The sequence below is a fragment of the Piliocolobus tephrosceles genome, chromosome 13 (assembly GCF_002776525.5).
Source record: "Piliocolobus tephrosceles isolate RC106 chromosome 13, ASM277652v3, whole genome shotgun sequence".
Taxonomy (NCBI): domain Eukaryota; kingdom Metazoa; phylum Chordata; class Mammalia; order Primates; family Cercopithecidae; genus Piliocolobus; species Piliocolobus tephrosceles.
Window position 1 is genome coordinate 64,393,304 of NC_045446.1, and position 12,843 is coordinate 64,406,146.

The 12,843-nt window shown below is 36.9% G+C and overlaps 1 protein-coding gene across 2 annotated transcripts in view; it reads left to right on the forward strand.

The window, feature by feature from the left end:
* Positions 1 to 12,843, forward strand: part of PPME1 (protein phosphatase methylesterase 1) — an 87,268-nt gene that overhangs the window by 42,966 nt on the left and 31,459 nt on the right. For both annotated transcript variants that reach the window (XM_023209431.3, XM_023209432.2), the window contains exons 4-5: positions 11,017 to 11,074; positions 11,864 to 11,915. In XM_023209431.3, the coding sequence (XP_023065199.1) occupies positions 11,017 to 11,074; positions 11,864 to 11,915 (110 nt within the window). The remainder of the gene's footprint in view (positions 1 to 11,016; positions 11,075 to 11,863; positions 11,916 to 12,843) is intronic.

Genomic DNA, 12,843 nt, shown 5'->3' on the forward strand with positions numbered 1-12,843 from the left:
TTTTTCATGAGAGTTAATTAAACAAACTGAAATTCACACAGAGTAATAAATGCCTAGGAATAACCAAGATAATTTTGAAAAAGAGCAAGAAAAAGAGCAATCTGGTCTTTCAAATATCAAAACATAAGTCTATCAGTCAATAGTCTGGTATTGGCAGAAAGAATAACGAAATAAGCCCACTTATAAAAAGGAATTTAATACACAATGAAAATGACAATACAAATGGATTAAAGGGCTGAATTTAAAAACAAATCTTAAGAAAAATTCAGATACGGCCTTAAGGCAGGCCTTCTTAAACTTAGCCAAAAGAAGTAAAAGCCATAAATAAAAGATTAATTCGACTTTACCAAAACAAAAACTTCTAGACAAAATACCTTAAAGTTAAAACACAAGCTATGTGCTAGATAAAAAATATTTCATATATATGTGCAATACAAACTATAAGCAAAGGGTTAATATTTTCATTATATTAAAAAGAAGAAAAAACTACAAAGCAGTAAGAAAAAAGATAATCCAGAAGAAAAATGGGCAAGAGATAAGTGTTAGTTCACAGAAGAACTATAGGTAATGGATAAACTTATAAACATGGGACTACCTTACTATTAGCAAAATATAAAGTAAAATAAAAGAATAACACTTTTGAGAGGGGAGGCAGAACAAGATGTTGAAAGATGTTGTCCACTTATCGTCTTCCCCACAGGAACACCAAATTGAACAAATGTTCACACAAAAAATCACCTTCATAAGAACCAAAAATCAGGTCAATGATTACAGTACCTAGATCTGTCTTCATATCACTTAAAGAGACACTGAAGAGGATAGAAAAGACAGTCTTGAATTACTAACACCACCCCTTCCCCATCCGCTGGCAGTGGTTGCGTGGAATGGAGAGAGAATCTGTGTGCTTGGGAGAGGGAGAGCACAGTGATTGTGTGACTTTGCATTGGAACTCAGTGCTGCCCTGTCACATCAGAAAGCAACACTGAGCAGGACTCAGTCAGTTTCCACGGAGGGAAGGTTTAGACCAGCCTGAGCCAGAGGGGAATTACCCATTCCAGTGTTCTGAATTTGAGTTCTGGAAAGCCTTGCCACTCAAGCTAAAGGGTTCTGGGGTCCTAAATAAACTTGAAGGGCAGACTAGGCCACAAGGACTGCAATTCCTGGGCAAGTCCTGGTGCTGTGCTGGTCTTGGAGCCAGTGGACTTGAGAAGCACATAACCTTGTGAGACACCAGGGGCAGCCGGGGCAGTGCTTGCGCCATCCCTCCCCCAACCTCAGGTGGAGCAGCTTGCAGCTCTGGGAGAGACTCCTTCCTTCTGCTTGAAAAGAGGAGAGGAAAGAGTAAAAAGGAGTTTGTCTTGCAACTTGGATACCAGCTCAGCCATAGTAGGGTGAGGCACCAGGCAGAGTACCAAGGCCAATTCCAGGCCCTAATTCCCAGACAGCATGACACATATTGGGCTAGAAGGGAACACCCAGTCCTGGCAGGATTCATCACCTGCTGACTAAAGAGCCCCTGGGTCCTGAATAATCAGCAACGGTATTCAGACAGTACTTGCTGTGGTCCTGAGGTAAGACTCAGAGATGTGCTGGCTTCAGGTATGACCCAACACATTCCCAGCTGTGGTGGCTATAAGAAAGGACTCTTTATGATTGAGAAAAGGAGAGGGAAGGGTAAAGAAGACTTCATGTTGCAGTTAGTTACCAGTGGGGTAGATCTCGGACAGCATTTCTGGACCTACCCTGGGCCAGAGGGGAGCCCACTGCCCTGAAGAGCCAGTCCCAGGCCTGTCAACATTCACCATAAGGTGACTGAAGAGCTCTTAGGCCATGAATAAACACTGGTGGTAGCCAGCCAGTACTTGACATGGGCCTGGGGTAGTTGTAGCCATGGGGAGAGACTGCTTGTGGAAAGGGTAGGGAAGAATAGGAAGGACTTTGTCTTGTGACTTGGCTGCCAGCTCAGCTGTAGTATAATAGAGAACCAGGTAGATTCCTAAGGTTTTCAGCTCTAAGCCCTAACTCCTGGATGGCATCTCTGGACTCACCTGGGACCAGGGGCAACCCACTGACCTGAAGGGAAGGACAGAAGCCTGGCTGGCTTTGCCACCAGCTGATTATGGAGCCCTAGGGCCTTGAGTGAACATACATATCCAGGTAGTGGTTACTGTAGGCCTTGGGTGAGTCCCAGTGCTGTGATGGCTTCAGGTCTGACCCAGCACAGTACTAGTGCTGGTGGCCACAGGGGTACTTGTGTCACGCCACCCTGAGCTCCAGGAAACTCAGCACAGAGAGGGACCCCATTCATTTGGGAGAAAATGAAGGAAGAGAGTAAGAATCTCTGCCTGGTAATCCAGAGAATTCTTCTAGATCTTATCCAACACCATCAAAATAGTACCTCTGTGAGTCTGCAAGAGCTAGGGGTTTGGGGTGCCCCCTAATGCGGATATGGCTGCAGTGACCAAAAACTTAGATCGCAATGCCCAAGTTTCTTTGAATACCTGGAAAGCTTTCACAGGAAGAATGGGTAAAAACATACAATAAATACCTAACTCTTCAATGCCCAGTCACCACTGATCAATATTCACAAACATCAAGACTGTCTAGGAAAACATGACTTCACCACATGAACTAAGGCACCAGGGACCAATCCCAGAGAGACAGAGATATGTGACCTTTCAGACAGAATTCAACATAGCTATTTTGAGGAAACTCAACAAAATTTGAGATAACAGAGAAGGAATTCAGAAAATTTATTAGGTAAATTTAACAAAGCAATTGAAATAATTAAAAAGAACAGAAATTCTGGAGTTGAAAAATGCAGTTGACGTAATAAAGAATGTATCAGAGTCTCAACATAGTTGATGAGGCAGAAGTAAGAATTAGTGAGCTTGAAGACAGGTTATTTGAAAATACACAAAGGAGACAAAATAAAAAGAATAAAATAAAAATACAGCACACCTACAATAGAAAATAGCCTCAAAAGGGCAAATTTAAGAGTTGCTAGTCTTAAAGAGGAGGTAGAGGGAGAGATTGGCATAGAAAATTTATTCAAAAAGTTAATAACAGAACTTCCCAAACCTAGAGAAACATATCAGTATTCAAATACCAGAAGGTTATACAACACGAAGCAGATTTAACCCAAATAAGACTCTCAAGGCATTTAATAATCAAACTCCCAAAGGTCAAAGATAGAGAAAGAATTCTAAAAGCAGAAAGAGAAAAGAAACAAATAATATAAAATGGAGGTCCAGTGCATCTGGAAGCAGACTTCTCAGTGAAAACCTTACAGGCCAGGAGAGAGTGGCATAGCATATTTAAAATGCTGGGGGGAAAAAAAAAACTTTCATGCTAAAATAGCGTATCCAGTCAAAATATCCCTCAAACATGGAAAAGAATAAAGACTTCCCCAGACACACAAAAGCTGGAGGATTTCATCAACATCAGACTTACAAGAAATGCTCAAGATAGTTCTTTTATCTGAAAGAAAAGGACATTAATGAACACTAAGAAATCATCTGAAGGTGCAAAACTCATTGATAAGTACACAGAATAACATTGTAATTGTTGTGTGTAAACTACTCATATCTTGAGTAGAAAGACTAAAAGAGGAACCAATCAAAAATATTAACCATGACAACTTTCAAGACATAAACGGCACAATAATATATAAATAGAAACAATAGCTATAAACAGGTCGGGCATGGTGGCTTACACCTGTAATCCCAGCACTTTGGGTGGCCGAGGTGGACAGATTGCTTGAGTCCAGGAATTTGAGACCAGCCTGGACAACACAGTGAGACTGCATCTCTACAAAAAATGCAAAAAATTGACCAAGTGTAGTGGTGTGTGCCTGTAGACCCAGCTATTTGGGAGGCTGAGGTGGGAAGATTGCTTGAACTGAGAGGCAGTGGTTGTAATGAGCTGAGATCATACTACTGCACTCCAGCCTAGGCAACAGTGTGAGACCCTGTCTTAAAAAAGAAAAAAGAAAAGAAGTAGAGACAACAAACATTAAAAAGTGGAGTGCTGAAGTTAAAATGTAGAGTTTGTATTGTTTTTCTCTATGCATGTTTTTTAGTTTGTTTATGAAATCAGTTTTAAATTGTCACCACTTTACAATAATGGGTTATGATACTATTTGCAAGCAACCTCAAACCAAAAACATACAACAGTTACACAAAAAATAAAAAAGCAAGATATTTAAACATACCACCAGAGAAAAACACCTGCAGTAAAGGAAAGAAGGCAGAGATGACCACAAAACAACCAGAAAACAAAGTCACAGGAATAAGTCCTTATTAATAACATTGAATGTAAATGGACTAAACTTTCCAATCAAAAGACATGGAGTGGTTGATGGATACAAAAACAAGGCTCACTGACCTGTTGCCTACTAGAAGCACTCTTTATCTATAAAAACACATATAAACTGAAAATAAAGTGAGGGACAAAGATATTCCATGCTGATGCAAACTAAAAAAGAGCGGGAGTAGCTATATGTATATCAGACAAAATAGATTCCAAGACAAAAACTATAAAAAGAGGCAAAAGTCATTATATAATGATAAGGGGGTCAATCCAGCCAGAGGATATAAGTTATACATATATATGCACCCAACACTGGAACACCCAAATAGGTAAAGCAAATATTAGAGCTAAAGAAGGAGAGATGGACCTCAATACAATAAGAGCTGGAGACTTCAATACCCCACTTTCAGCATTGGATAATCGAGATAGAAAATCAACAAAAAAAATTTACCTAATCTGCACTATATGTCAAATGGACCTAATAGTTACCTACAGAACACTTCATCCAACAGCTGCAGAATACACATTCTTCTCCTCAACACATGGATCATTCTCAAGGATGGACCATGTTAAGCTACAAAACAAGTCTTGGATAACATTCAAAAAATTGAAATTATATCAAGTATATTTTCTGACCGCAATGGAATAAAACTAGTAATCAATAAGAGGAGGAATTTTGGATACTATACAAACACATGGAAAATAAACAGTATGCTCCTAAATGACCAGTGCGTCAATGAAATTAAGATGGAAATTTTAAAATTTCTTGCAGCAAATGATGATGGAAACACAACATCCCAAAGCCTGTGAGATACAGTGAAAGCCATACTAAGAGGAAGGTGTATAGCTATAGAGAGTACATCAAGAATGTAGAAAACCCTCAAATAACCAATCCAACGATGCATCCTAAAGAATTAGAAGAGCAAGAGCAAACCAAACCCAAAATTAGTAGGAGACAAGAAATAATAAAGATCAGAGCAGAAATAAATGAAATCAAAACAAAAAAGTAGAAAAGATCAACAAAATAAAAAGTTGTTTTTTGAAAATATAAAATTGACAAACCTTTAGCTAGACTGAAAAAAAACAAGCAAGAAGACCCAAATAAATAAAATCAGATGAAAAAGGAGACATTACACCTGATACTGCAGAAATTCAAAGGATTACTAGAGGATACTATGAGCAACTATATGCCAGTAAGTTGGAATATCTAGAAGAAATGGATAAATTTCTAGACAGATACAACCTATGAAGGTTGAACCATGAAGAAATCCAAAACCTGAACAGACAAATAACAAGTAATGAAATCCAAGCTGTAATAAAAGTCTCCTAGTAAAGAAAACATGGGACCTGGCGGCCTCACTGCTGAATTTTACCAAACATTTAAAAAAGAAATAACACCAGTCCTACTCAAACTATTCCGAAAAATAGAGGAGGAGGGAATACTTCCAGACTCCTTCTACGAGGCAAGTTACCCTAATACCAAAACCAGACAGACCAAAACAAAAACTACAGGCCAATATCCCTGCTAAACATTGATGCAGAAATCATCAGCAAAATACTGGCAAACCAAATTCAACAACACATTACAAAGATTATTCAGGCTGGGCACAGTGGTTCGTGCCTGTAATCCCAGCACTTTGGGAGGCTGAGGCAGGTGGATCACTTGAGGTCAGGAGTTCAAGATCAGCCTGGCCAACATGGTGAAACCCCGTCTCTTCTAAAAATACAAAAATTAGCCAGGCATGGTGGTATGCACTTCTAATTCTAGCTACTCAAGAGGCAGAGGTGGGAGGATTGCCTGAACTTGGGAAATGGAGGTTGCAGTAAGCCAGGATCATGCCGCTGCCCTCTATCCTGGGTGACAGAGCAAGACTCCTTCTCAAAAAAAAAAAAAAAGAAAGAAAGAAAAAGATTATTCGTTATGATCAAGTGGGATTTATCCTGGGATGCAAGGATGGTTCAGCATATGCAAATCAATCAATGTGATACATCATATCAACAGAATGAAGGACAAAAACCATATGAACATTTCAATTGATTCTGGAAAAGGATTTGATAAAATTCAACATCGCTTCATGATTAAAAAAAAGAAACAAAAAAAAACTTAAACTGGGTATAGAAGGGATGTAACACAATAAAAGTCATATACGATAGACCCGCAGCTTGTATCATACTAAAAGGATGATAAATGAAAAGTTGAAAGCTTTCTTCTGAGATCTGGAAAATGGCAAGGATACTCACTTTTATCACTGTTACTCAGCATAGTACTGGAAGTCTTAACTAGAGCAATCAGACAAGAGAAAGAAAGAAGGGGCATCCAAATTGGAAAGGAAAAAGTAAATGATCCTATTTTGCAGATGATATGAACTTATATTTAGAAAATCCTGAAGATTCCACCAAAAAACTGTTAGAACTGATCAATTTAATAAAGTTACATGATAAAAAATTGATGTACAAAAATTAGTAGTGTTTTTATATGCCAACAGCGAACAATCCGAAAAATCAAGAAAGTAACCCTATTTACAGTAGCTACAAATAAAATACCTAGAAATTAACCAAAGAAGTGAAATACAATGAAATGTATAAAACACTGATGAAAGACATTAAAGAGGACACAAAAAAGGGTAAGATATTCCATGTTCATGGATTGGAAGAATCAACATTGTTAAAATGTCCATAACACCCAAAACAATCTACAGATGCAACACAGTCCCTATCAAAAATACCAATGATATTCTTCACAAAAATGAAACAATTCTGAAACTTACATAGAACTACAAAAGACCCAGAATAGCCAAAGCTATCCTGATAGAAAAGAACAAAACTGGAGAAATAACATTACCTGACTTCAGATTATTCCACAGAATTATAACAACCAAAACAGCATGGTACTGCCATAAAAACAGATGCATAGACCGATGGAACAGAATCGAGAACCCAGAAACAAATCCATACATCTATAGTGAACTCATTTTCAACAGAGGTGCTAAGAACATATGTTGGGGCAAGGACAGTTTCTTTAATAAATGGTGCTGGGAAAACTGAATATCCATATACAGAAGAATGAAACGAAACCCCTGTCTCTCGCCATATACAAAAATCAACTAAAAATGAATTAAATACTCAAATTTAAGACCTCAAACTATGAAAGTACTGAAAGAAAACATTGAGAAAACTCTCCAGGACATTAGACTGTGGAAAGATTTTTTGAGTAATAACCAACAAGCACAGGTAGCTAAAGCAAAAATGGACAAATGGGATCATGTCAAGTTAAAAGGCTTCTGCACATCAAAGGAAACAACAAAGTGAAGAAACAACCCACAGAATGGGAGAAAATATTTGCAAACTATCCATTTGACAAGGGATTAATAACCGGAATATATAAGGAGCTCAACAACTCTATAGGAAAAAAATCTAATCCAATTTTAAAATGGGCAAAAGATCTGAATAGACATTTCTCAAAGGAATATATTCATATGGCAGACAAGCATATGAAAAGGTGCTCAACATCACTGATCACCAGAGAAATGCAAATAAAAACTATAATGAGGTATCATCTCACCCCAGTTAAAATGGCTTTTATGCAAAAGACAGGCAATAACAAATGCTGGTGAGGATGTGGAGAAAAGGAAACCCTCATACACTGTTGGTGAGAATGTAAATTAGTCAAGCCACTATGGAGAACAGTTTGTTGATTCAAAAAAAAAAAAAAAAAGCACAACTAAAAATAGAACTACCATATAATGCAGCAATCCCACTACTACGTATATACCCAAAGGAAGGGAAATCAGTATGTTGAAGATATACTACACTCCCGTGTTTATTACAGCACAGTTCACGATAGCCAAGATTTGGAAGCAACCAGTGTCCATCAGTAGATGAATGGATAAAGAAAATGTGGTACATGTACACAAAGGAGTACTATTTGGCCATAAAAAAGAATGAGATCCCTGTCATTTGCAACAACCTGGATGGAACTGGAGGTCATTATGGTAAGTGAAATATGCCAGGCACAGAAAAAATTCGCATATTCTCGCTTATTTATGGGAGCTAAAAATGGAAACAATTGAACTCATGGAGATGGAGAGTAGAAGGATGGTTGCCAGAGGCTGGGAATAGTGAATGGGGAGAGGGAGGTGGGAGGTGGAGGACAATTGGGGATGGTTAATGAGTACAAAAATATTTAAATAGAATGAATAAGATCTTGTATTTGATGGCACAACAGGGTGACTACAGTCAACGATAGTTTACTGTGTATTTTAAAATAGCTAAAAGGGTATAATTAGATTGTTTTGAACACAAAGAAAGGATAAATGTTTAAAGTGATGGCTACCTCATTTGCCTGATGTGATGGTTGTACATTGTTTGCCTGTATCAGAATATCTAATGTACCCCACAAATATATACCCTTACTGTGTACCTGCAAAATTTTTTAAAAAACAATACTACTTTTCACTTACCAAATTGGCCAAAATTAAGTTTGAGGATATCATGTATTTGTGGGGATACCTGTTTCTCCATACTTTCACCAATACTTGATAAACCTCTAAGAACCTGTTTTGTCAGCCAAAAAAACTGTACTAATATTTTCCCAGCCGACTTCTTAAGAAGATAATATGAGATTATCTGAGATAATCTGGTGAGATTACAAAGTGATACAGAAGCATGTTATTACTACCCAGATCTTCCAGTCTTGCCTCTTGTTCTCTAGTCTAGGGTTAGGATAGTGGGCCTTCATTTTGGGTATACATTAGAATCACCTGGAGAAGTCTGAAATGTATAACTTTGGCCCCTAACCCAGTTCACTTGAATCAGAATTTCTGGTGGGTTTGTACCTGGGCGGTAGTATTTAGGTGATTCTGTTATGTAGCCAGGGTTGAAAATCACCTGGAACCAGGCGGCTTGGATTTGAAAATTGGCTCTGTCACTTATTACTTATTTAACCCTGGGCAAGTTATGTAATCTCTCTGTAAAATGCCCTCATCTGTAAAATGCTGAAAATTATGTCTAAGTAGTAAAGAGTTGTGAGGAGAAAGTTAGGTAATTCATTTGAAGCATTTAGATTGCTGACTGGCACATAGATTTAGTAGACATTAGCTGCTACTGCTATTGTTGCAGTTACTGCTAAACACCATAATATTCTAGTGAGAAAATGGTTGGTTAAGTCTAGTTCTTAAATAGCTGCTTTCCACTCATCCATTTCAGAAGTAGCAAAGTTGTACTATTTGTGGCAAGATCTGGAGTAGCTACCCTAGATCTGCTCTGACACTTTTTTATTATCTTTAAAGCACATGTTAGTCTGTGAATTTACTTTGTTCATTTATTTTTTTCTAGTCTTCCTCCACCATAGTAGAATGTAGATACCATGAGAGCAGGAGTATCGCCAGTATTTTTCCCTCCTGTAACTCCATTACTCCATTGGTGCCAGATTTTTATTAGAAAGATTTGTTAAATAAATAAATGAAAATTTTGTTTTTAATATTTGTAGGGATTTTCTGACAGGCACCTATGATTGTAAATCATTGCTTTCAAGTTAAAGCCTGGAATTTCAAATATATATTTTGTTTATGTTTTATAAACCTGGTTCTATTATCTACAGAAATCAAGCAAATTAATACTATCTTTGCCACTTAATTTTATTTCTAACATATGGATTTGTTTTTGTCATTGAAGGCTTTACTGTCACTAAATAACTCCTGTAAATTAGCAAATAACTTTCAGGAACAAACAGCAAAGTATAGTAGAATTTCATTCCATTGTTGTCTTTAAACGGTATTCATTAGTTAGAGTAATAGAAATAGAATCAGACTTGATTTTCTATGGGATTTTAAAAATATGACTTAATCTGACTTGTTTTGTGATTTACTTTGACTTTTATATTGGTAACTTACCTTGGGTGTAGTTCTGTTTTTCCTTTTAATTTGTTATGTGACCCTGGGCAAATAATTTTCTTTCTCTTGACCTCAGTTTTCTCATTCATAAAATGTGATGGTTAGACTAGACAGTTCTCTTATTTTATTTTTAAAAGTTAAAATTTGTTGACATTTGGTAGCCCTAATTGTGATATATTATTGTCAAAGAATCCAATTTAGTTGAGGAAGAAGATCCCCAATTATTTCAGATTTCTTTCAACCTCTAAAATTGTACCTCCCCCATGATATTATGATTTCTTTTTCAATACATTTTTAACAGGAACACAAACTTGTATGTTCTGCAGTATCTGTCTTCAGTGAATCTTAAGAAGACTCTTCTATGACTTCTACTTTCAGCAAATTTCATGATTTGAATGTCATGTTTCTGTGATGTCCTGAGCCAAGATATAAACTGACTCACCGTCCTTATTTAAGGGATTCTCTCTCCAGAGTAAGGAAAAGATATCCAAAGAATATAGATGAAAACCAGAGCTCAGAGGGTCATTGTCTAAAGGCTCTTAACTGTGTGTGTCAAGAAAGGATAGGAGGAATTAAGATTGAAAGAGGGATTTAAGTAGAGAAAGCCATATTTTTGTGGGACAGAACCACAATATATGGCAAAACTAGTAGAAAATCATCCTTTCATTTTGCTTAAAAGTAGAAAGTCTTTTGATTCTCTTGGGTCCTTTGAATTCTGATGGCAGTTCATTTTACAAAGTAATCATTGGGAATTGGGCAAAATTTGTTATCCTAGATGTGTCTTAACTACTTTTCCTTTTCCTTTTTCTCCTAGGCAGCGATTATTAGTAGAGTTCAGTGTAGGATTGTGGCTTTGGATCTGCGAAGTCATGGTGAGTAAAGTTCTTAATTAGCCATTTACTGGATTATAGTCATCAAGCCCCTTTAAATAGTCGTAACTATTAGAAATTTCAACATGGCCATAAAATTACCTTGTCTATTCCATTTGGGGTTTTTTTTTTTTTTTTTTTGGAGATGGAGTCTCATTCTGTCACCACCCAGGCTGAAGTGCAGTGGCACAATCTCAGTTCACTGCAACCTCTGCCTCCTGGGTTCAGGCAATTCTCCTGCTTCAGTCTCCCTAGTAGCTGGGATTACAGGTATGCACCACCATGCCCAGCTAATTTTTGTATTTTTAGTAGCGACAGGGTTTCACATGTTGGCCAGGCTGGTATCGAACTCTTGACCTCAAGTGATTCATTCACCTCTGCCTCCCAGAGTGCTAGCATACCAGGTGTGAACCACTGTGCCCAGCTCAATTTGGGCATTTTGAAGGAAGTCGTAGCTTCTAGTCTTTACAAATGTATATGTATGTGTAAAGTTTTATTTATAGTATTTATTTTTGTATTTTATATGTGTTAAGCTAAGAAAATGTCCTTTAAAGTAACCACATTCTTATGCTGATGTATAAGGAATGTGGATAAATCTTTGCTAGGCTACTGTAATTATCCTTCTTAGGATAACTGTAAAGATTTGTCTATAGAAAATCCTTGCTAAACTCATTGTGTAAAATTATAAAGTCCTTAATCCATTGTCCAAAGATGATGTTTTTAAAAGAGAATTCTTCTGCTTTTATAATTCCTGTCTGTGGGAATTTTATTTTAAACATATTTTCATTTTAGGTGAAACAAAAGTCAAGAATCCTGAAGATCTGTCTGCAGAAACAATGGCAAAGTAAGTAACCAGATATTTCTTACACATTGCCTATCTCCCATCACTATTATAAATAGTACTATAACTTTATCACTTTCCTGATGAGATTGTTGGAGAATAATTACCACAAGAAACATTTTACTTCTGTTCTCTCTCCTCTACTTTTGGTTTCTCCTTACTATTTAATCTTGAAAGAAACCTGCATCTTTCTTGGTATGTCCAATGCAATGATCATCATATAAAGCACATGAAAATTCTTCAAGGCACAGTTTAGTTTGTGAAGGCTTTTGAAAGTTTTCTTCTGTTGATGGAATTGCATTGAATCCGGATACCTATCATGGACTCATGCTTGGAAAAGTAGTTGTATGCAAGAGGCCTTGAGAGTTTCTCTTTCGGGTATCCTGTGCATATTCTTCATCTTATGTCATAGAAAGATGAGAACATGATATTAAAAAAATGACAGTTATACCCTGGGCCTAAAGTAAAAAATGAATGTAGCGTATGCAGTGGCTCTCAAAACTGCTCACTCATCAGAATCACTTGAGAAGTTACAAGACATATAGATGACTTGACCCTACCCCAGACCTACTTCTAGCAGTGGGGTTTGGACATTTATATTTTGATAAAGCTCTATATAGGAATCTGATGGAGCCAGTTCAATGACTGTTGTTTGGGAGTCACTGACCTATAGCATAAATAGGATTCTTCTAGCCATTCTGCTTTAATACATACTCTCTCAGGTATTTGGTCACTTTGGCCAAAAATACCTTGCCCTCTTTTACTTTAGCAGCTTTAATTTAAGAATAAACTTTTTCCTTCAGAGCCCAAACTGATGTAGCAATAATTTTATTTTATTTTATTTTTTTATTTTTTTGATTTTTATTTTTTAATTTTTTATTTTTTTTATTATACTTTAAGTTCTAGGGTACATGTGCATAACGTGCAGGTT